Source organism: Corvus hawaiiensis, chromosome 3, assembly GCF_020740725.1.
Source record: "Corvus hawaiiensis isolate bCorHaw1 chromosome 3, bCorHaw1.pri.cur, whole genome shotgun sequence".
In the NCBI taxonomy this organism is placed as follows: Eukaryota; Metazoa; Chordata; class Aves; order Passeriformes; family Corvidae; genus Corvus; species Corvus hawaiiensis.
The window spans coordinates 90,716,981-90,740,382 of NC_063215.1; the positions used below are offsets into that span (position 1 = coordinate 90,716,981).

At 42.3% G+C, this 23,402-nt stretch overlaps 2 protein-coding genes and 1 long non-coding RNA gene across 5 annotated transcripts in view; 2 read left to right on the top strand and 1 right to left on the bottom strand.

Moving 5' to 3' along the window:
- Positions 1-11,336, top strand: part of PIGF (phosphatidylinositol glycan anchor biosynthesis class F) — a 23,716-nt gene extending 12,380 nt beyond the window's left edge. Inside the window, exons 5-6 of one of the 2 annotated variants that reach the window (XM_048299068.1) lie at positions 4,707-4,840; positions 6,196-11,336. In XM_048299068.1, the coding sequence (XP_048155025.1) occupies positions 4,707-4,820 (114 nt within the window). In that variant the 3' untranslated portion in view covers positions 4,821-4,840; positions 6,196-11,336. Of the gene's footprint in view, positions 1-4,706; positions 5,082-6,195 lie in introns of those variants that run through there. The other variant, XM_048299070.1, reaches the window with a different exon arrangement.
- RHOQ (ras homolog family member Q) lies at positions 112-22,591 on the bottom strand. 2 transcript variants are annotated; one of them, XM_048299071.1, is made up of 5 exons: positions 22,393-22,591; positions 22,178-22,236; positions 6,996-7,160; positions 6,164-6,259; positions 112-5,418 (listed from the first exon to the last, which is right to left on the bottom strand). In XM_048299071.1, the coding sequence occupies exons 1-5, from the start codon at positions 22,532-22,534 to the stop codon at positions 5,263-5,265; spliced, it is 618 nt and encodes a 205-aa protein (XP_048155028.1). In that variant the 5' UTR covers positions 22,535-22,591; the 3' UTR covers positions 112-5,262. The 2 variants fall into 2 exon arrangements, with proteins under 2 accessions (XP_048155028.1, XP_048155029.1); XM_048299072.1 differs by having other exon boundaries at positions 5,327-5,414.
- Positions 22,592-22,786: 195 nt separating this feature from the next.
- The window catches only part of LOC125323790, a 143,643-nt gene continuing 143,027 nt past the window's right edge, over positions 22,787-23,402 (top strand). The window contains exon 1 of the long non-coding RNA XR_007202648.1: positions 22,787-23,026. This is a non-coding gene — a long non-coding RNA (uncharacterized LOC125323790). The remainder of the gene's footprint in view (positions 23,027-23,402) is intronic.

Genomic DNA, 23,402 nt, shown 5'->3' on the forward strand with positions numbered 1-23,402 from the left:
GGATCTACTACTTACTGTGAAAGTTTTGTTAGAAGAGAAGTTGCTTAATATGAGAAGAAGGGATAATATGCAGTTGTAGTTGTTTTAAACAGAGGTAGAAGCTTGTTCCACTTTAGTGTGGTTATCATTGTTTATTTAATAAGGTGTTTTCTAAATGTAAACGTTAATGGTGAGATCAAAGGCAGTTATGTTTGCTATAACTTTAGAACACAAATCCATGAAACCAACTTCTAGTTACAAATGCCAGCCTGAAAAAAACCTCACACTTTCTTCTTGGTGTGTGCTTGTCAACACACACATTCTGTACAATGTGATAAGACACTTGTAGTTAACGTGTGCACGCAACCAAAATAGATTAAAGGCATGTACTGAAGTTTTTAAGACAGTACAGACTAAACAATTAGGAATTTAAGGCATATGAGAAACAGGGAGGGAAAATAATTGTGCTCATTTATTCAGTTTAGAATGAAACAAAAATAATTACATAGCCTTCTAATTGACAGTCAAATGGGTCTTTTGAAACAGTAAGCATACCAAAAAAAATGTGTTTAGGAATATGAGAAAAGCACTCTTAATTTTACTAAAAAGAAATAAGTACAGTAGATTGCCCCACTGTATTTGCATTTGTATAATGAAAGTTCCAGCAGGCAGCTGCTTACTTCATGGTATCTTTAAAAACATTGTGTTGCTCCTCTGATCTATAAGAATCTGGCCTTTATGTCCTTATCAATGTCTATGTAATTCCCCTTGCATGGGATGCATGTTACAGACCTGTAATAGATGACAGAACTGTCATGCAGTCAGAATTCTGGTTTAACTAGCTACATGCACAGTCCAGCAGAGCTAGATACCTTGCTGAGATCCTGCAACGTGCTCTGCTTTCCATGCAATATGCTAAGCATTCTCACGTTATAGAATCTTAGGTGTTCTAAAGAGTGCTGAGGAAACAAGCTCACTTGTGTCCTGAAAGGTTGGCAATTCCTATTTCGAGTCATTATTCTTAAAATGAGTTCTAATATATACTAAAAACCTTGCAGTTCTGCAGTGTCTGTTTAGCTAGACTAAAGAAATCCCTGTGAAGTCCTAACACTGCTGCCAGATGAAAATGCAAAAAGAAAATTTAAGCTAATAGCAGAAGTCAGAATAATTTTGCATTAACCACTGGCTCATGCTCCATCCTTTAAAATGTGTTTTTTGTTCTTGTTAAGATTTGTTTTTGCCAAGCTGCTGTTCAGGTTCCTAGTAATCATCTACAGGTTGTTAAAATTGCCCTTTTCATCCTGCATTTGATATGTAAACTGATTCTTGTGTTAGGCTGTGAGAATGGTAGCTGATGCTTCCCAGCTGCTGAGACAGATAAGGCATTTCATGACAGTTTCATGAAAAATGTTCTGTTCTGTCTCCTGTAGTCCCCACACTTTCCTCTCCACATCAGCCTTTTTCCCCTCAACAAAAGTGCAGCTAGGCCATGTGGCCTAACTTATTCTCTTGCTGCTGACCCAGCCCAGATGTGACATCAGTACTGGGGTAGGATATGTCAGCTTCCTCAAGGCAGAAGGGAGCATGAAGTAAGGAGGAACTGAGCTGAAAAGTTCTCAGAGATCAAGAGGGGTGTATTACAAGTTGCATATTTTAAGCAAGCAGAATGGAATCTCTTGGAACAGGCAGACAGATATTTGCTGCTTAGATTTTTATCACTTACAGGCAGTTCATACCAAGTCAAGGACATTAAACCAAGTTTGAGGTAATATGAAAGACGGGGCAAAAGCAGGCCAATCGAGTAAGTCAAAGTCATTTAAAAAAGTCCAGAAGAAAGTGAGAGCCTCAGAAAAATGAGGCCAGCAGCTAATACAAAATAAAGCAACCCACTTCCACAGAAAAAAGCAACCCATTTTCATATACAGTCACAAGCATGTGGAAGTGGTGTTATTTTAGTGCAGCCAATGTGCTTAAGAGCCATATCTTATCTGTCTTTGACAACTTGCTGCTTTAGATATACCCATGGGTGCATTGGGCTATATGTAGCCTAAAAGCCATCAGCCAAGAATAAAAGGTGCAAAACTGGTATTATTACCTGTTTGTTAGTGGATTTTGCCCTGTCTTGAGGGTTAGAGAAAATAACGTAAGGACAGCAACGCTCTTAAGCCCAGGCTTTTAACTGCTGTGCTTAGGGAGTTTTCAAAAGGCCAGTCAAACTGCCTTCAGAACTACTTTGGGCTGTCCAAGCAGCACAGTAAGAGCAAGAGCCTGGCTTAGTACCCCTCTGTTCCATGCCACTAGAAGGGATGAGATGGTGTCTCTTTCTGTCTTATTCATAGATCCGGAGATGGAGTGTTTTATGGTTTCTTCCCTTCGTTCCCTATCTTTGTCACCTGCCATTCGTGAGTGTTCAGAGGTCAGAGACTCAACTGTTAAGAGAGAGCTTGAAACTTATGTAAGGTAACACTGGTTTTTAAAAACCAAAGCAAAAATTGAATGTTTTAGAAGACAGAGGCATAATTAATATTAAAAGTTACATAGCTATTGAAAAACCATGTCCCAAGTTGCAGTTCAGTCAGGTGAAAGAGGCTACATCATCAGAGATCTTTTTAATCATACCAATAATCACCCACTATACACAAAATAGCACAATATACAGGGTCATTGGGTCATCAGGGATATTCACTCTCTAGTTAGGGGAATATGATCAATTCAGAGTCCATCATCTACCTATACTTCTGCAAAGCAAATAGGCAACTACAAATTCACCTAATGTAGGTAAAAATTTCATGAAGGGTTGATTATTGATCACTCAGCAAATCTGATGTAAAAGCAAGTTAAGTAACTTGATGTAAAAGTTAAGAAGCTGTTGTCCGTAGTTTTGTGGATATTAGGGTGGTATTTGACTTCATCAGTGGGTAAGAAAGTATGACTTGTGTTCCATCTGAATGTTACTGAGTGAGCGGAAGGGTTTCAGGGACTTTTTTATTGTTTTGTCCTTTAGACGTGTGTAATATGCAAAATGCTAGAAACAATTACATTTCATTTAAAAGCTGAAAAGATCCACCTGAAGTGTAAGTTTAGCCAAGGCCACAAACTTATGTGAGTTTTGAATATGTGTAGTACCTTACCATGCCAAAGCCTCTCAAGGCTTTTTATGGATGATCTACAACACACAGTAAATGAATGAAAACAAGCAAATCTTTGGCTTGAGAGGCAACTGCTGAAATACTCAGCAACAAAAACAAGCAGCAGAGACAGAATGTATGAGAATGAAAGAATGAAACAAGGTCAATAAAGAGTACCTAAGGCACCTTGTTTAATAGTCATCTTTGCTACACTCCTTAAGACCTCCAAATAACATATAAAGCTGTAAATGCTAAGGAATGTGAAGATGAAACAGCTGAGGAGATTGAAGATGAAAGAGCAGAGGACAAAATACATTACTCTTATTCATAGTTAAAATTCCCATGATCAAAGGATGTGAATAAATATATTCTTTTAAGTGATAATGAAGAGAAGAATCAGAGCTAGGAAAATGAATGAAAGGAGGAACCAGGACCGTTAAGAGTAAGTTCATTTGATATTCATGAATTGCAAGTCAAAGTGAAGTAGAAAAGAAGGCTGGAGATTGGGATATTTCCTCTATTGTCTAGTGCATTTCTCAGTCTCAAGTACTACAGAGGGGGGAAATATCCCCCTTAATTTAAAAAACAAAAGAATAGGAGAGTCCAGTCTGTACTTTGTTTAGGAATATGCATAGTACAGCAGGAACTGCAAAACTGTCCTTGCAAAAAAAAAAAAAAATTCAAAGGAGAATTTTGAAGAGGCGTGGGAATTGTGTTTATTCTACAATAAATATTTTAATCACCACTTAGTTGAGACTTTCATCAAATGCAGTATGTAGTGGACTGGTAATACAAGCTACATCTGATGACAGACTGGTTAAGTCTTGGTTTGGCCACTCCTCCCTGCAAATCAATACCAATTAAAAAAATAAAGGGCAGGGGAGAATTCCATTACTACTCTGGTTCAGTACAAGATGGTTTGTTAAAGTGAGTCGGCTCTATTGAGTTGGCTTCCTGTTCTTACAATAGAAAATAAGAGCTTATAATTAAAGCTCTCTTTGACATAACTGGCTTACTACAAGTTTGATCATCTGGGTGCAAGATGTTCAGTCAGCTTCCAAATTTATGTTCCCTCCCTACTGCTAGCCAGAGGGAAATTTATGCTTTTACATACTTTACAAGAAAAAAAAGCCAACAAGCCTCTATCCATCTCAGTCTCTGGCCTTATTTGAATACTAGTTCATCTCTACACAGCTAAAAGTTTCAAAACACCATGAGAGATTGAAAGGAGAAATTGCTGAGAAGTCTGTAGGTATCCAAATGTATGCAGCAGAGTAGGAAGTTAGGTCAGCTGAATGCTTCAGGGGATATAAATACTTCTAAGGGGGTTTTTTCACATAGTTTTTGGACTATCAAACTAAAGTCTGCAATAGCCAGAAGCCTGCTTACATTTTAATGCATATTAATTAAAAACTGTACAACAGCATTTAGTGTTCATGAAGATGATTGTTACGCTTTTGGCATTTTTAGGAAAGCACATCCAGCTTTAAAGTAGAATAAGACTACTGTCTTTCAGTACCTAGACTTTGTGCTCATGAAGTACAAAAAGCCACAGACATTTTCCTCATTGTCTGCTTTTACCTTGCGTTCTCCCCTCAGGTATGGCCCATTTCCTGTTCCCTCGGAGCTACCTTTGGCTATACGGCTGGTCTGATTATTGCACCTCTGTGGATACACTGGAACCGGAAGCAGATTACATACAAAAGCAGATAACTGGAGCAAAGAGAGACAAGGTATTTCTTTGTGCAGATTCCATACAGACTGTGCAAAAGTTGGTTTTTTTTAAGATATATATATATATATATAGTCAAAGCAGAAGACTGTCCAAATTCAGTTAAAGTATTTCAGGCCAAGCATCACCACTCAATAAAATCACATAGTTGCCGTTTCAGCATGGTGCAGTTTTTGCTTCCTCTAGACTGTGTAACCCTGAGAGACTGTACCTTCCAGTCTGAATAAAATACTTGTAACAGATGTGGTGGCTTCTTATTACAAGTTCGTTCAGTTTGATTTTAATCCTCTGGATTTCACTGGTTGTAGAAGGCAGAATCGTAGGTTTAGCTTTCAAACCTGTAACAAATTCTCTGTGTACTTAATGCATTGTATTTAAAATCAGTAGAATTTCACAGTAAGCCTGGCCATTGTCAAATGTCTCTCACGTGATCAAACAGCAGTTTATGCATCTTGAGCCTATTCTCTTCTTCACTGTGTGTTTCTTTGGAGTTAGAATGGCTATAATAGCTTCATCAAAAACGGTCTTCAGTCCTTTCTGTGTTAAAGCTGAGCACTCCACGTAGCAGTAGGCTCCTATCTGTCAAGAAAGTAAGTTATTTCAATAGCAGTACGTCTCAGCTGTTCAATTCCGTCTGGGCACTGCTGCTTTTTTTTTTCCCCCCATAGTAACATTACAATGTTTGGCTGCAATCTAAAAAAGTTATATGCATGTGCACCCCCTGTAGGAGAAAATAAGATTTGTGTTTCATCCAAAGATCTGGAAGGTATTTAATTTGGTTGGTTTATATAGGAAACAAATATGGTCTTAAGATTGGCAGTGGGGGCCTAAGATATGTTCAATAATTAAAGAGCAAAAAAAGAATTACATGACCCATTTGTGTTTCAAAAATAAAGGCTCTGTAAGTGTCCTGGTAAGAATTATCCACACAGTAGTTAAAATGGTAGTATGACATTTTCAAATAATTTCTAAAAGATGCTTCCAGCATTTTGCTTAGCAGGAGAGGTCCCTTCCAGCCTCAACCAGTCTGGATTTTAATTGTATTGACTAATATTTATATAGCTTGTATAGCTTTTACAAGTGTCTACACTGAAAATTAGAACTACTACTAACAAGAAGTGTAATTACATAAGTCTGCTTGTTACCTTTATTCATTAATGTAAGTAAGTACTGTTAACTGGTAAGCAGTCACAAGGTTTCATATGTGGACTGGTAAAAGATATGCAAAAAGTGGTAAAGGAAGACAAAGTCAGGTAGAAATAGGGGGGTTTTGTTGTTGTTGTTGTTGTTGTTACTTGGTTTCATTAAGGAGTATCCAGTTTACCTCTTTTGCTAACTTCTGTCCTTGCTCCACAGATATGGGCTTCTCTTTCATATCATTCAGTCTTGCCAGAGTTTTTGGGTCATCACGGAGATCAATCTAGCAAGAAAGATTGAAGTCATGCTGGAATACTTCCTCTAAACAAAAGTCAGCAGGCAATATGATACCCTCATTTTAAAGGAGAATTATTTAATGGAATATTATCTCTATAAAAATGGAGTCATGTCACGATTCAAATCATGGACCCTTCCTGATTCAGAAGCCCTGTATTTAAGCTGTGAACCCTTAATCCAGAAGGAACAAACATTTATTCTGTATTCAGCTCTTCAATTAGATGTGATCATCTTAGAATACCAAATGCAGAGCTGAAAGATTAACCCAAAGGTAACACCAACATGTGGGTCACTTCATAAATGAAGCCCAGTCCACTACCCACAAAAAACAAGAGGAAATTGTCTCACTTCTCCCCTTCCTCCTCTGCTTCAGCAAATGTTGCATGTGACTAATAGTTGTAGACCCAGTAATTCCAGTAACGTGGGCATGAGCAGACAATTCTAGTCCATAAGTCCCGTGACTTTTTAGAAAGTCACATGGGAGACATGCAGCCAATCTTGCCACCCTGTTTACAATGGACGTAAGTTTTTTTAACAAAGTGGAGATAGCTCATTGGAGAACAAGACATATCTAGGTTTTTCTGCCACCTCTAAGGGTTGTTCCTCCAAAGGCAGAAGGAGGTGCTGCTCAGGTCCTTTTGGGCCTGAACTTCCAGCCCAGAGAAAAGGCACCATACAATGATCCTAATTGTTTAAATAAAGTAGAACAGAACCAAATATACCTGTGTTCCTACTAGTAAAAAGGGAACATTAGGTGCATATTCCTTCAACTCTGGTACCCACTCTTCCTTCACATTTTGAAATGAAGCAGGGTTTACCACTGAGAAGCAGATAAGGAAGACATCGGTCATAGGGTAAGATAAAGGTCTCAGACGATCATAGTCTTCCTAAGGAAGAAAAATTCTGTTATCTGCAATATTAAATTGTTGCCTGTATTTTGTTAATTTTAACAGTTATATTCAGAAACTGTATTTGCATTTCATGAGGGTTGTTGAGGTAAACTTTCTGAATGTTTAAAACTATTCCAGGTTAGTGTCACTGTTAGAGCAAAATCTACATATGAAGATAACTACATGTCAATATAAGTATTTTGAAAAATGTGTTAATACTGATAGAAACTTCTCTATGAGAATATACAGAAGACTACCATTTAAAAAGTTTTTACTTAAGGAACAAAACCAAAAGGCTTATGGTTCAAACATACTTGCAGATCAAAGATTAGTATTTGTAGAGAAATGAGCAGATGAGACTGCTGTAGAGTCATTCAGGTTACACAAAGCTAGGCTAGATTAAGGCTATTCAGTGCATTTAAATGTTCTATTTTGGATCATACATAGAGGTGATATTTAAAGCCCTCTTTAGAATTTTCATTGTAGAAGCCTTACAGTCCTGTTGCTAATGTTCAGGGCAGTAGGAAGGATCAGAAGGGACCTCTTTTGTCTCTAGACTGTGCTTTCTATTAGCAAGCCCAGCAAAGGATCAGAAGGAACAGAAATTCAGGGTCAAGAACACTAACAGGGTTAATTAATGCCTTTGTGTTCGTTTGTTTGTTGGGGGTTTAGGGGAGGAGTTACTGTGAAAAGTTTATTTAGGATGTTTAGAACCACAGCATTTAAAGCCAGCAGCCCTACTGCCAGGGCATACAATAGTGTGGCAAGACAAGTACCTGGGAGCATTGCCTGCACTGTAAATCAAATTTCTCTCTGGCAAGGGAGAAAGTGGATTCTTGCCCTCTGTTTTAGCTAACAGCCAGAGGGAACATGCCCCAGCTTCCCTCTGCAAGGCTTCCTTTGGTCTTTGGCAGTGAACCGATGCCTTACCATTCCTACCATAGGGTTTTGGTGGTTTTTGTAACGTAGATAACTAAGACTGAGCCCAGGCATTGCAGAGACACTGATAAATGCCGGATTTATGCCTTCCACAGGAAACACCAGTTTATTATGGCAGCTGCAGCAGTCTCCCTCTTCCCCATGTAAACTCCCCATCTTAATTAAATCTCACAAATAATGGAATGATTTGTTCATTAAACATAGAGACAGAAATGTAATTCAAGTCCATGTTTGAAATGAGTCAGAAAATTAAATTTTTGTTTCCTTGGCAACAGCCACATTACCAGATTATTAACCTACAGTCACACCCTCAAAAACACCCTTCATTGATTTGTTAGGTTTTAAACATGGTCACTAGAATATCAGAAAAACTGTGAGAACTTCCTCAGAAAACAGTTTCTGCTATACCCATCTTTCTATTTGGAAGTCAACAGCTATGGGAAGAGAGCTGTTACTCTCATTGTGAACTGGAGGAAAGACAAGCACAGGCAGAAATTCTGCAGTGGCAAGGAGGTGATCATTACTTGTCATACTCTTGTGCCATTTTGAGTATCCACTCTACTGTCACTTTTGTACACAGGCTTGTCACTTAGCTAGAGCATTCTTAATTGTTAACATGGCTTCCCAATTCCATAACTACAGTAACTGACACCACTGTGAAGCTACAGCATTTGACAGGCCTTTTCCCTGCCAGTGTCAGGCTCTTGTCCTGATTCAGAAGAAAAAAACAGTAACCCTGTCTTTTCCAAATCTGTGGACATTCATCACAGAAAGCAGAAATAACTTCAAGAACATCAAGACAGGAAGTTGAAACTCTTCAATATTCAGTTGGGGTTTTTTTGGCATGTATTTTACGTTTCACTTCTACTACTGAATATAGCTAGATCCTGCTCAGGGTTGCACTCTGTTTTCTGGGGTGGAGATCAAAATCCTAAAAGAAGCTTCCCAACTGCCAATTACTCTGTTCCCTGGAGTACACAACCTGCATGAAAGAACGTACAGTAGATCCATCAGTTGCTCTCAAATTCAGCTCTAAATCATATGTGGGGTATTAGTGTATAGGTTGTGTTTTTTAAAAATCTAGTTTAAAGCTGTAATTTATTCCTACCACCAAAGAGCTGCCATCCCTATACTCTACATTTTCTCAAAATGTCATATTTGGATTACGGTAACTAGAATACTGCCTGCACTAAACGCTGGAGTGGAGAAAGCATTTCATGTCAGCAGAAATTACTGTAAGTCCATTAACCTTAAAATAGCTCTTTAGTTAATCCATTTCAAATTACAGATGGACCTTTATTCATAGCAAATATTAATCATTTTCTTAAAGCCAGTCTCAGGTCTGATCTCCTTTCCTGCTCCTGCATTTGTTTATGTGCCTTTTGATTTATACCCTGTCCCACTCGCACTGGGTAAGCTGTGGGTCCATGCAGTGTAATTAAGAAGTTAAACTGAAGGCAAGTACAATGTGATTGGATACATCATGTACCACAGCCAAAGATGTGTATGGTATTTGCTACAGTGGCTTCACTGCATTTACTCTTCCTTAAATTATCAGAAAATTTGGCTGTACCCACCAGTCCTGCTGCTTGAAACATGTCTGTGCTCTCAGGCTCTCCTTTAAACCTTGTCTGTGCTCTGAACATTAGGTGTGCATCAATATTAATAGTGGCAGTAGTTCTAACAAAGCCTCCCACCACATGATTGGACTGGTCCTGAGTCCTCCTGAGAGAAACCCAACTTAAATTTTGTCAGCATCTCGTAGGCCATCTGTGCTTAAAGACTCCTTCCGCTTCCCAACAGCCCCTCAGAAACAGCAATAAACCTGTAAAACTGATGTATTGGGCCAACATAACTGCTGCAATTGGTAGAAGAATCTGAAATACCAAATTAATTTAGACAAAATATTAGAGAAGCCTGGAAAAATCTTATTGCTTCAACTATAATTTATTTCCTGAATCTAGTGTAAGGGAAATAAATGTGGTTTATTCTAAAATTAAATGCAACACCAAAATTGATTATCCTAGCCAGTCAACATAAATTCCTATTTGAGTGCATGTACACACCACCCTATACAGCAATTAGACTAATTAGACAATCTGATTGGGGGAGGCACTGCATATATATTTAGGCTTTAAAAATATTTAAGGATATTAGCAGGAATATTTTAAGAATGTGAGTAAGATGGGCAAGAAAGCCCCTAAGGATCAAAATAGTCAGTATAAGTCTCAAAAACTCCAGGCTATAATGGTGAAACAGCTCATTCTCCAACATACTCTAGAGTTTTAAAAAAATTGTTTGCTGAAGCAGGTGAATACAGACAGAAAATACGAGGGCTATAATAACTCCAAACAAAATTGGACACAAGGATGTTGATTTAATTAATGTTCTGTGGAGCTGTGATCCCTCTAAAAGACATGACACTGCAGCAGGGCTGTTCATCATTTCCCTAGTATCCCTGTGGAAACCCAGGACAGCTGCCAGTACACAACAGACATGAAAAAGGAGATGAGATGGACTAAGGACTTGGCTTCTCAACTACTACAAATGGGGCGTTTTGTTTTAGAGTGGAGGGTGGAAGTTCAGACTTTTAAATTACCATGTCTTCTTATGGTAGGCTACAGGTATGTCTAGCATTGCCTTTATCTTGGTTCCTTAAAATCTTGGTTCCTTAAAATCTTTAGGTCTCCTATGTTACAGTACCTAAAAATCTGCCTGAGATTTTCTGCTGCCTTATACTTGAATACTGTATTTTGGATGGTGAAGTGGATTTGCTCTAACATGTCCAAAATCTGGCTATTTCCAACATTTACCTGTTCATAAACAGAGGTCTTGAGAAACTTTTTGTATGCAGACTGAAGAATGGTATTGCAATTCCACAGCATTATAATATTCATTTCATGGGTTTGCTCAGACCAAAAGCAGATTGCAGTGCCCCATTTCAAGTCATGCATTTGATTTTGAACTAATACTTTTACCCAGTTCTATAGATAGATATCAGCTGAGAGACACAGCTAAAACCACACAAACTGTGTTCCTAACTCTGCCACTGACACAGTATGTAGTCCTGAACAAATCATTATCCTCTCTCTATTTGCATCTTCCCATCTGTAGGGGTTTGCTGGTTTAATAATGCATTAGTCTTTGCAAAGTACTCCAAAAGCCTTTGATGTACACAGCTTATGTGCAGTGGGATACTTTTTAAAAAATAAACTCAGACAAAGTGAAGTATAATTATTTCTGGACAACCTTCTTGACCCACAAAAAGCATTATTTCCTTATATTTATTAGAAAACTGAAATGAGAGGTGCAGGCATACAGAGATTCTGTCATACTAGAGACCTTGTAGCTTCCCTGACTTGTGGTATCACGCTCTTCCCAGCTCAAGTTAAAGTGATGGACACAGAGACAGAGGTCCTTACCCTGCTGTCAGTAATGTGAGACCACAGGCCTCCTTCTCATCTGGAATGGTATTAGGGTCTCTCTGTCCACTTTGGAGAGATGAAAGGCAATTAGTCCTTTGCAGCCAATATCTTCCCTCATCTTGACCAAGACCTTTGAGGAATTTCGCACCTCTCAGGTCTGCCATTGCAAGTAGCAAAGACAATGTTAACCTAGATCTGTCTGTTTGATTTTTATTTCCTTGCTAGTGTTTTTAAAAAAACAGGAGAAACCAAATTCTGATATGTCATTAACACTGACGCAGGGGCCTAAGATGTGTCATGTTTTAATACACAGTGTCTTGTTCTGACAGAACCGAAGTAATGGATTATTTTATGTGTTTTGCAGCTTAGGAATGAAATTTTAACAATGCACCTCCAGTTGTTATACTGACATACCCTTGATAAACCTATTTCTATTCCAAGAGGTATAAAGTAGATGGGTGGAAACAAAATAAAGCTTGCACCACTGGAAGAAAAACTGGAGCTCAAAACCGCTGGGTTTGTGATCTCTGTGTTAGCAACCATCTGTTGCTTTCACAGCTTACAACACCAATCGTAAGAAGAGGTTCTCACTCCCAACCATCTGTTTTTAGAGGGGAAGCCAAAAATAGACATCAGGCAGAGTTGCTAGAGGAATCCAACCTTCATGCAGCAAAGGGTAAATCACTACTGCTCAGAGGGGCTCAGTGAGGCAGAGTTTTGCAGAGTAAAATCCCAGGTAAAAGTCTAAGTTTTAACCATTTCATAGTAACAAGAGTCAGAAGTCCTCTCTCACTATGAATTGCCATATTTCAAGTTTTGAAATGCATTTCAAAGCTATCCTTCAAGACTGCATTTTTCAGTTTTCCTACCTGAAAATAAGTTTCTGTTTCAGAAGACTCCCTGTAATATTTTGGAAAACATAACAAGTGAACCATAATGACTGCTGTACATAACATATGGACTTAGTAACAGCTCCCAGCTACCTCTGGACACATCTTGCCATCTCCCGCAAATTGGAATTAAAGGCTGATCTGCAGCTTTGCCATAAGCACCAGGCAAAGCCTCTGAAGGCTTTGAAAGCAACTGCTTACTCCAGAAGCACACCAGGAAACAGACTTCACTCTGCTGAATCACCCTGTGGTTTCTGATTCTATGAGATGCTTGGTGGGGGAGGAGAGAGAGGGAAGTGGCCTGTGCTGCCCCATGCCAAGCACAAATTGCTTCCCTGGCTAAAAAACACACTTCAAATTTTTCAGTCTGGGCTGAGTAACACTGTAACCCTTTGCAAGGAAGGAGAGTGGAGTGTCCCCCAGGATGCTGGTTTCCTGGCACTGCCACTCACCAGGCACCATTAACGCAGGACCATTTGGCACAAAGCTGCAGTTTGGACTGACACTGCATTGCCATAAAACGTCTGCTTGTCCAATTCCGCAGCCCAAGCTCTGCTACGCTGATGACTGTATTTGATTTTCCAGTTGCCTACATCTGTAGCCCCTAGCTTCTGAACAGCAAAACAAGAGCGATGCAGTGATTATTCCCTGGCTGCAGGGGAAAAGTGCACTACAGACCCTCTGTCTCTTCACAGGCTTCTGAGGATACAGCTTGCATTGCTAAAGAAAGCAGAATTGCCCAGTTGTGGTTTGTTCGCACAGGTTTCCCAGAGAGTGCAAAAAGCTGCTGGTTTGGGCCCAGCATCTATTTTTAATTTTTAGAAAAGGCTGCAAGAATGCAGGGTAAGTGCTCTTCCATTGTATTCTAAAAATGAAGTAAACTGATCTAAATCCATTTCTGAATTCCTGTGAGGAGGACTGTTCAAAGGACATATGAATTATACATTGAAAAAGCCCAGGGTTTGTGAATTACCTTTTTTTTTTAAACAAAACTTTCCTCGTAGCATATTTGGGAACTGTGCAGCTGCTTACATGTCTGAAAAGCTTTTCTGGATAGAGAGAAATAACTAGCTGGAAGATGGAGCCTAGTAAGATGGATTTTAGAGCATTAGAGACAGGAAGAACAGAATGTTTCTTTTATTATACACAAAATTTTCATTAAGCGATCAGATTTGATCCCAGCCTTAATGTGGGATTCAATACTGTCCAAATGCTACATCTAGCCATGTGGTGATGCTAAACTACTTTCCTAGATGGTCTCAATAGCACACTCCCTTCTCTCCATCACCATGAGAACTTCGACTTGCTGGTTTCTTCTTGGTTGTCTAAAAGTGAAAGTCCATGAATTTTCTCTGTTAGGGCTTATTATTTTAGCATCTGTATCAATGGAACATGTATTCAGCTGACTGCAAGCACAGTTCTACTTCAACACATTCACTTAAGCCAGTTGCCTACCCACTATGGAGCTCCTAAGAAGTGGCAGAGTAGCTGCCGTGGACAAACCCTTTCACTCCTTGCCCATAAGAAATCTCAGTCCTGCAATGTGTTTCTTTCTCACTGTCAGTGACTTTATGAACAGCACTCTTTCCACACCGGATTTCCATTTTCTCCAGGAAAGGAATTCACCCCAGTTGTTGTGTCTGCAGCCATGAACAATCAGGATTTTCCATTCTTTCAGATACAGCAAATCAAAGTTAAAAAATTAAATGCACCCTGACATGGAGATCTGGTCAGATCCTCTGCAGAACCTGCTCTTTGGAAAGATGGGTTCTCTCACTATTTTCACAGAAGAATATGACCTGTTCTCACAGGCAAAACAGCCTATAGAATAGAGTTGGTTTAACACTGTTATCCCTGTAAGACATGTCTTTTAATTTGCTATCTATATAAAGACTGATCAGACAAGCAAGACTGATCAGTTAAGTGTCCCACTCCCTTTCACCTTTTATAAGTAAACCCCTTCAGTCCAGTGTTGAGCAACAGATAGAAGACTACAGCTTCACACTGCCTCCTCAAGATTAGCTCCCATCACACAGCTTCTCAGGAGAGTGCCAGGGCCATCATCTGCACCTTGAGTGAACACATCACAATGAAAGAGTTTCTGGAATTAAAGGAGTTCCTAAGAGTCTTCTGCACCTTGTTTTATATCAAGTCCCATTTGGTAGGACTAACAGCTTCCATTGAAGAACATGGTAAAACACTCAGCAGATGTTAAGGCAATTGAAAAACTGCCTATGGTTTTTCTTTCTTAAATAGGGAATTCGTAAGCCATCTCACTGCCCGTGGCTGGCCTATCTCTTGGTCGTAACTGAAGATGCATTCCAGGTCACACCTGGCATCCATCCCTTGTTGATTCCAACACTGAATCCCAACTGGAAATCAGACCAACAAGGAATTAGCATTAAGTTCATTCTAATGATGATCTTAAAGTCTTGATGGCTACATCTAATTTAGAGCACAAGCTGCCTGAGGTTCTCTGAGTCTGTGTTTTATTCACGTGAAGCAATACACTCACCTAGGATGCTGACAGATGTTGCTTTGCTCTGGAGAATAATGCTGCCACCTGCATTTTTATGTGCACACCAGTGAGTGCCAGGCATAGCAAAGAATTATTGCACACGTGCCACAGCACAGATGCAGCATGGAGCGGGATTAAAACAGACTGGGGACAGTAACTTAAAAGTGTCAAATGACAAAACCTCTTCAGAACTGCTGAAAGTGTCACATAGCATTCAGACATTTTTCTTAACGCAGCTCACCCAGTCACTAATTCAAACAAATAGACTGCTTATAAAACCATGGAACAGAGCAGTAAAAAGATACAGTTCTTCTCCTCTCTGTCCTTATTTTACATTTTTTCTCATTAGAGGAGGAGCAGTTTGTTAGAAATGCAATTGCTAATTTGGAGGCCTAAAAAAAAAAAGTCCTGATGTTCTGCCCCAAAGCATCCTTTTTTGAGATGTCGAAGATTATAATTCACAGTAGAACTGCAGGATATGGAATCGGTGTGCTTTATATTATTTCTTAATTACCAGGTTCCTGGAGTCTCTATAAAGCACATCCTTTTCACCTTTAAATGAAAGATTAATTTCTAGTACCCCACAGATACAGAGAAAGCTTGATACATGAAGATACATGAAGGCCAAAAGTTTAAAGACATGCAGCAAAGGGCAAAACCATTTTAATTTCCTAGGTTTTTTAGGTAGTGGTGTATGAGGACAGGAATAGCTGACTCGTCATTTTGCATACCTGGGACTGACAAAACCTTATTGCTGAAGTAGGTTTTACATCCACTTTGTCCATGTGTTCTTAATAAAGGAACTGGAACAAAGTTTACTGAAATCAGCAGTAGGGTGCCAGCTAACAGAGCTTTGGATCAGACCCTAACACGCTGTAAGCTCTTTTACACTGCAGGTCCGTGCTACTGAGACAGTGCTCTCATCTAAATGATATTTACTTTCTTTTAAGATGTAGTTTGGAGGCTGAATCAGGAGTTAGGCTGTAAATGAAAACTGCATTTTTTTATACTTCTCCTATTTACCAAAATACAGAGAGCTCTTTGCAAAGGAAACAAATTTCAAAGGAGAAGTCTGACTATGGACCTGATGAAAGTTCCCAGGATCTCATATGTTCTCTATCAGAAAAACTCCGCAAGTCATGCTACCTTACCCAGTTGTCCCATTCCATCACTCCTGCCTCCTGCAGCACAGCTGTAGATTATATGATACTCAGCTGAGTGCAGGTGCACACACCATCTTAAAATGAACTTGCGCAGTAAGAGGATATGCAATAACATTGTGCTGGAAGAGCAGTAACTATTCCTTGTATTCAGTATTTCCTTTTTAGCTGGTGATGTTTGGACAGCATTGAAAGAGGCCACTGTGCGTCAAAGAAATTAAAAATAAGTAAAATTCAGACAGAATTCTGTCACAAACTGAAAGATATCTACTGACTCTTAACCCAGGAAAAAAAAGGGCTTTTTACTTGCCCATGTAATCAATGTTTAGCAAGGGTCTGCCCTTGGTCAGTAGTCTTCATAAAAATGTGCTTTTAACATATCAAAAATGGAAGTTTCAGAGAACTGTCAAGCTTGGTTTGCTTTGTGTTCTTTATTTTGGTCTGTCATTAACTTGCTGTTAATGTGGCAAAGATATTCTGGATCTACATTTTCGAATGCATCCCTCAGGTTTGATTTTAACATAACTCAGTGTCGCTATTCAGAAGTACTGTGGGGCTTTTGGCAGTCCAAAAATGAAATGTACCTGTCTTGAGTTTCCAACATCTATCTAGTGTATGCTTCTGGGAACTCAGAACGCCATCTCCCATTCTGCAACTCCCCATCTGGTGATAACAGTACTTACCTATCCTAGGAAAGCTACCGTGCTTTCAAAGCATGAGTCACAGCTCACAAGGAGGCGTTTAGATGCAGGCTTTGCGCTGAGAGTATTATTGTTGCAAGGCCATTTTTAATAGCAAATCTGAAGGTATAAAGTCCTCTTCCTTTTAAAGAGAAAGCCTGTCTTTGCTTAAACCCTTATCTAGAGAGCTCCAAATACAGAGATTGTTAGCTCTGTATTAGGCATTTCACCTCCTCTTAAAAGGAGAAAAACCTAAATTGCAAAGGGACAATCTAGGCATGTTTTTATTTTATCTGCATACATCCAGTTGTTAAATCTACGTGGCTGGCAACATCCTGAGGCACAGGACAGCTTCAGCGGAGGCTGAGCTATTCATAGGCCAGCACGCTGGGCCGGGAGTGAGCTCATGAGCTCACAGCCTCCCAGTGCCAGCTGCCAGCTCGGCTGGGACATGTAAAGGGAGCGAGGGAAAATACATGTGGGAGGAGGGAGGTGCGGGGGGGCAGAAAGGGGACATGATGTTAGTTGCTAACATATCACGTCTAGATCTGCCAAAATCATGTTGGAGGTCTCTGTGTTTACACCTCTGCAGTAAAGGGTGGCAGGCTTTGCAGTGTGTGAGACTGCTTCGCTCCAGGCTGACATTTGGAGCTACAGCTGCCTGGTAGGGGCAACTCAGAAGTAGCAATGTGCTCTGAGGAGGGACATTTCTTATTTCACAACAGACCAGCAGCTGCCTCTCTTCTCAGTAAGAGACTGGAGTGGTACCTAGGGCTAGACCAGGGCTACCTTCCAAAGCCAAGACAAACAGCCACCAAGGAGTATAAAGATTACTGCTATTTATTTATAGCAACCACCACAAGTTTAGGGACCACCCATTTTAATAACCACACCTCACATTTATAACAGTTTGTTTTTAAACCTCTCCTTAATGTGGACACTCATCTCCCTAATACCTGAGTTAGCTTTACACACTTAAGCAGCCTGGCCAGCTCTAACACAGAATTGCTTTAGCATCAAGGCTTCAGTTAACAACCAAAAAATCAGTGTTAAGATGAATTAAGATGGCTATGGCTGCAACCAGTGTGACCATCTGAGCTGAGACGTGCCAAGAAGTGGCTTGTTCTGCGCTTGTGCTTAGCATGTTTTGTGGTACTGTTCTGGTGACAGGTGAGAAGGTACCAAGAGCTTCATTTTATCAGACCACATATTAGGGCCTTTAAGGCAGAGGTATAAAAGCAGAAAGCCAAGGAACACAGTTTACCTCAGCTTTGTCTGACCAGGCCCCACTAGTATCAACAGTAAGTGATGCTGAGGGATGTAAATGTTATTATGAGGCACTGCACCATAGTAAGATTCACCATACCCTGCTCTGCACTGCCCAGATGCTGGCTTGGTGCCAAACCTGCACCAAGCAGCCATGCCATGCCTCAGCATCTCTCTTCCCAGAGCAACACGAGCAGTACAGGCTCTGCTATGGCACCGCCCCCATCCTTCCTCTAGGTCCCAACCATCCTGCACAGCAAAGACATAGGAGCAGAGCAAGACTTCCCCCTGTACATGGTCAGCACACACTGGAAGAAAAGGACACCATGAATGAAAATCCTATAGCAAAAGGAACTGGCAGGAGGATGGACTCCAACTGCCGTTTTAAACAACAACATTCAATATAGAGCAAAATCCCCAAAAGGCAACTGCTCTGTGTCCTACCATTTATCCCGACCATTTGGGACATGGCAAGGGGACATGTGGCACTCCTCTTTGCTAGTGCTTGCAGACTTTTCTCCAAAAGTGTTTAACATCTTGAGAGTTGGGAGTATTACTTGTGATATTACGGAAGAGCAAGATGATAATCACTTGCCAGCAGTTCAAAAGCACTCCAGCATGGTGATCTTAACAGACCCCTGATGAAGCCATGGTTCTCTTCCCAAGCTGATTTTGCCATGTAGCCCTGTTCAATGAAGAGCAGTATTGCCACACAGTCTCCCAGAAGAGGCTGCTGCAAAGCCTGACGCATCCAAGCATCAATATCACAAGCACCTCATGTTTAAACTTCAGTGCATTGATGCAAGTCTTCAGTGCAGGTAGGTTCCACAGTTCTCGTCTTCTGCGGAAACCAAGACCTGCTCTAAGCCCACCCAGTGCAAGCAGCAAGGCTAAAAGGAGCTGCTGGCTCCACCTGTGGGAGGAATTGCTGGAGGAATGGCACCAAATTCCCACCCACCTCCTGACATGGGAGGCCACCTCCACAGCTGCAAACCCAGATGGGCTCTCAGAGCCTCCACTGCCCAACAGCTGTACTGGCTATTTTCTGCTGAACCAGGGCCTCAGTATTTTCAGCCAGAGAAAAGCCTTCTTGAACTCACACACACCCAGAGGCCTGTGTATAAACTGAACTTTGTGAACCACTAGTGGCATTCTTCCTTGCTATATATATTACCAGGGAAAAGAATGGGATTTTAATAGATTTATTTTCAACCTATTTTAAACTCATGAAGATATGAGGCCTTATGTCATCGTTATGGTTACTACATGTGATCCTGTGTGTGTTGTGAAGAAGTGAGCTAGAAATGAGTACTGCAGGAACTCAAAAGCTTGCAACTCCTCTGCCGAAGCAAAGTCTGTCACAAGTTGCTAAATACATAACCACGCAAGTTAAAGAGACCCACACATTGATAAGTCAGTATTTTAGGGTGATGAGCCTGCTGTTCACCAGCTATGAATCAAAAGGTCTTTAATCTTTCTTCTTCTTCTATGGGCTTTCCGCATGGATTTAGAGTAGGTCACTATCTGAGCTTTCATTTACCCCTTCACTCCTCTTCCCCCTGAACTGAGACCTGTAGATTATACCTATTTACTTTGTCCAGAGCTGGAAGTATAAACATGATGATGATTGTGGACTGCTTAGCTACCACAGCGATCATGCACAGCCAAGTTTTATAAAATTCTACTCTCAGGCCAATATTTTGCAATAAGATTATTTGGGGGTGACAGAGACAAAAGCACTGATGTATGCTGGCATAGAAATCCCAACTTTGGGCAGCAATGCATCCGATCCATATGGAAGTCTGTGGAAGCACCAGGCATGTACCAGGTACAGCATGCTGTTTCCTCAACACAGAGAAGACATTATCAACTCATGTCTTTTCTGCTCTTTACTGTATATATTTAAGCTTTAATGTAAGTTTTCTATTACTGCACAGCTTTGAGAAGACAGGCTTGTCAGCTGCTCTGACAAAGCAGCTTTTAACTGAATGAAGTTGCTGGACTGGCATCTTGATACAGACTCCCTTCTTTAGTTGTACTGGATGTTGGGATGGGGCTCCCATGAGCAGTCTCAGATGTCCACCAGTTCCCCAAACATGCTGAAGTGGGATGGGGATAGTGGTAAAGATTTTATGAGTACCACAGGTCTGACTAAAAGGGGAGTTTTGCCAAGACCGGATATATCTGTAAAGGTAACCTCATTAAAATACCCTGTGTGAACTGAGGGTCCTCTGAATCAGGCCAGCAAGATCTATTCCTAGGTGCCTCAAAAACTGCCCTGGAATTCAAAATGAAGATTTCAGCTTTTCAGGAATGGGGAAAAAAGCTTACCTCAACTTTTTCTATATACAGCTTCACAGTGAAAAGTTTTTCTTGGTATAACAAGAGCACCTTCATTTGCTGTTTGTTGTAAACTGGCCAGTTTTCCCTACTAACTTTTGAGGAGGCCAAAGGTCCCCTGGGTTCGCACTCAGCACATTCAGGCAGTTGGATACCACAAAACCACCTTAGTTAAGGTTACACGGAGCTAACAACACATACTCACATTAGTAGCAACAAGCCCAGCACAAGCAGTTTGAGACGGCATCCCCAAATACATTATGCACACTTACAGAAGTGCTAGGGTTGCTTTCACACTTTCCAATGCTCATTATAAAAAAAAAATTACTTGCACACTAACCAAATGCTTTGTCTGAGTACTACATCCTCACTTGCAACCTACTTAAGCAACATTTTAAAGCCATGTTCTGAACCAATTACTACTGAAAAACAGGACTATGATAGTAATAAGAAGTGCATTTAAATGTGACTAGTTTGTGTTTATGTCAATGAGATGACAACCATGAAGTCAGTGTTTGTGGGAAGAGTCTCACCCTTCAGGGTATCAGCTTTCTGGAAATGGCACTGTTTCCTACAATTCTCATGGAATGAGGTTTTTTACTTATTTCAGGCCTAACAAAGATATAAGGCTGGTTAAATGCTGATTCCCTAACTCAAGGCTATATGCAGATCTAAAAAGGTACACTGATTCAGGCAGCAGTTGTTCAATTAAGTATAGGAATAACATGGTTAAAAATTACGGCTTCAGTCTATGCGAGTTCAGCGAGATTATCTTACTAGTTGCTCCTTACAACAAGGAAGCATGTCTGAGGTCATGTGAGACCAAAGCACATGCTCACACTGTAAGAAGAAGTTTTAGTATAAGGAATGCACAACTTTACAGAAACCCGTGCTGTGTTTCCGTATATGCTCTGCACCTCCTTGGGAGATGCCTGCACCTCCTGGGACCAGGCCCTTCACAAACTGTTTCAAATAAGGGATCCCCAGAAAGCTGGGAATACTCCGGAGACCATGCTCGGCCCGTTGCTGGCGCCATGCAAGTTAAGCTAAGGAAGAGATGACTTGAATCACGAAGCCCTTTAGAAACCACTAGGCCAGTGACCCCTCCAAACATCCAGCATTTTATCCATCATTAAAGTTACTTAAGAGCCATGCTGACATCAAAAGCATCTTTCACAACTGCCTGTAATAATCTTAACCAAATGAACCATTTGAGTTGTCTGGGACAGCAAAAGAAACCCAGGTTATCTCAAAGGCAGTGGCTGAGAATTACATGTTATTATTTTCCACCTTTAGTTTGAACAACTCTTTGTAGCTATTTGAGTGCTGTAAACCACAACCAGGGCAAGCTGCGGCCGCCTGGCTCTCCATCCGACCCGAGGCGGCTGAGGCAGCATGTGCCCTCTGTGCTGAACGGGGCACGTTTCCCCACCTGAAGGCCGACGGGAGGGTCGGCACCCCGGGGAAGGGGGTGGCTGGCCGGGGGCGATGCCCGGCCCGGAGAACTGCCCTGCAGGCGCCGGGCATCTTCCCACCCCAGCGCCGGGCGATGCCGTGGCGCCTCGGCCCCAGCACCGCTAAAAATAAAGCCCGTCTCCTCCTGTCCGCCCTCGGGAATCGAGGTTGGATCGATGGTTTTCTTTCAAAGCCGGATTTTATCAATCCACCCCCACCCTCGCCGACCCGCCTCTGAACTGCCCAGCCCGGACCACAGCCCTGCGAATAACTTCAGCGCCGGGATCGCCGCCCGGCGGGGGAACGGGGCCGGGGTTCCGCGGGCGGCGCTCGGCACTCACCTGGCCGGCGGTGTCGTACAGCCCCAGCAGGTACTGCTTGCCCCCGACGGTAACGCTGACTGCGAGGGGGGAGAAACACACCGGGTGAGGGGGGGGAAAACCCGGCCGCTCCCCCCCCCCCCCCCCCGGCAGGGCAAGGCCGGGGGCTGAAGGGAGGAGGGAGGGGAGAGAGCGGCTGCCGCCGCCGGCGGTAGCGGGGCCCCCCGCCCGCTCACCTGCGTAGTGGTCGAAGACGGTGGGCACGTACTCCTCGGGGAAGGCGTCGTTGGCGTAGCTCATCAGCAGGCACGTCTTGCCCACGGCGCCGTCCCCCACCACCACGCACTTCAGCATGACCGCCGCGCTGCCATGGGCCATGGCCGGAGCCCGCCCTCATGGCCCCGCGGGCGCGCCCCGCCGAGCCGGGCCCCTCGGCATCGCCGCCGCCGCCGCTCAGCGGGCGCCCCCGCCGGCCCCCGCCGGGCGCGGCCCCCCCGCCATCCGCCGCCGCGCTGGGCCCGGCGGGAGCCGCCTTCCCCCGGCCGCGCCGCGCCGCGCAGGGAGCGCCCGCCCGGGCGCGGGGCCGGCGGAGGCGGGAGGGGCGCCCCCGCGGGGGCCGGCGGGCGGCGGGGCTGCAGGGCCGGGGCGAGGGCCGCTCTCGCACCGCAGCCCCGGCCCCGCTGCCCGCACACGCATGCACGGCAGCACCCGGCGCTTCCCCGCCCCGCAAGTTACTTGGGCGCTGCGGGCACCCCCTGCCCCGCGCAAGCAGCGGGGCCGCGTTGATTCTGTGGTGATCCCCCACCGCCGCCCTATGCGTACAAAGGAAACTCCGGTAGCATCCTCTGGTATTAGCCCCTAACTGTGCCGGTAAGTATGAAAATAATCAACGGGATGAGACAGGATTTTGTTCTGCGCTGAGCTTATTGTCTTTGGGTCTGAAATTCAGTAGTGGGAACAGATGTAAGAACACCAACGTGTGTCATTTGAGCAGGCTTGAGTACCCGTTTCAGGGCTAAAGGACCAGAGGACAAGATCTAGAAAGAGTAGATACTACATGAAAAATGAGTGAAATCATGCTCCCACTAGTGTCAGTGGCAAAAGTTCCGCTATTCGGTGGCACTAGGCTGTCACCCTAGCAAGCTGTTCCCAACCTCACGTTTTCAAATGGTGTGAAATACGTTTACAGTCAGACAGAAACAATTGCCTTTTTTAGTTTACAGTTTTCCCAGATTTATACTATAAG

Excerpts from the sequence above, each read along its gene's own strand:
- RHOQ (XM_048299071.1), bottom strand. The coding sequence starts at position 22,534 with ATGGCCCATGGCAGCGCGGCGGTCATGCTGAAGTGCGTGGTGGTGGGG. Across the intron at positions 7,161-22,177 it reads TGTACGACACCGCCGGCCAG|GAAGACTATGATCGTCTGAG; the intron begins GTGAGTGCCGAG and ends TTTCTTCCTTAG. Across the intron at positions 6,260-6,995 it reads TTTTACTAGTAGGAACACAG|ATTGATCTCCGTGATGACCC; the intron begins GTATATTTGGTT and ends CTTTCTTGCTAG.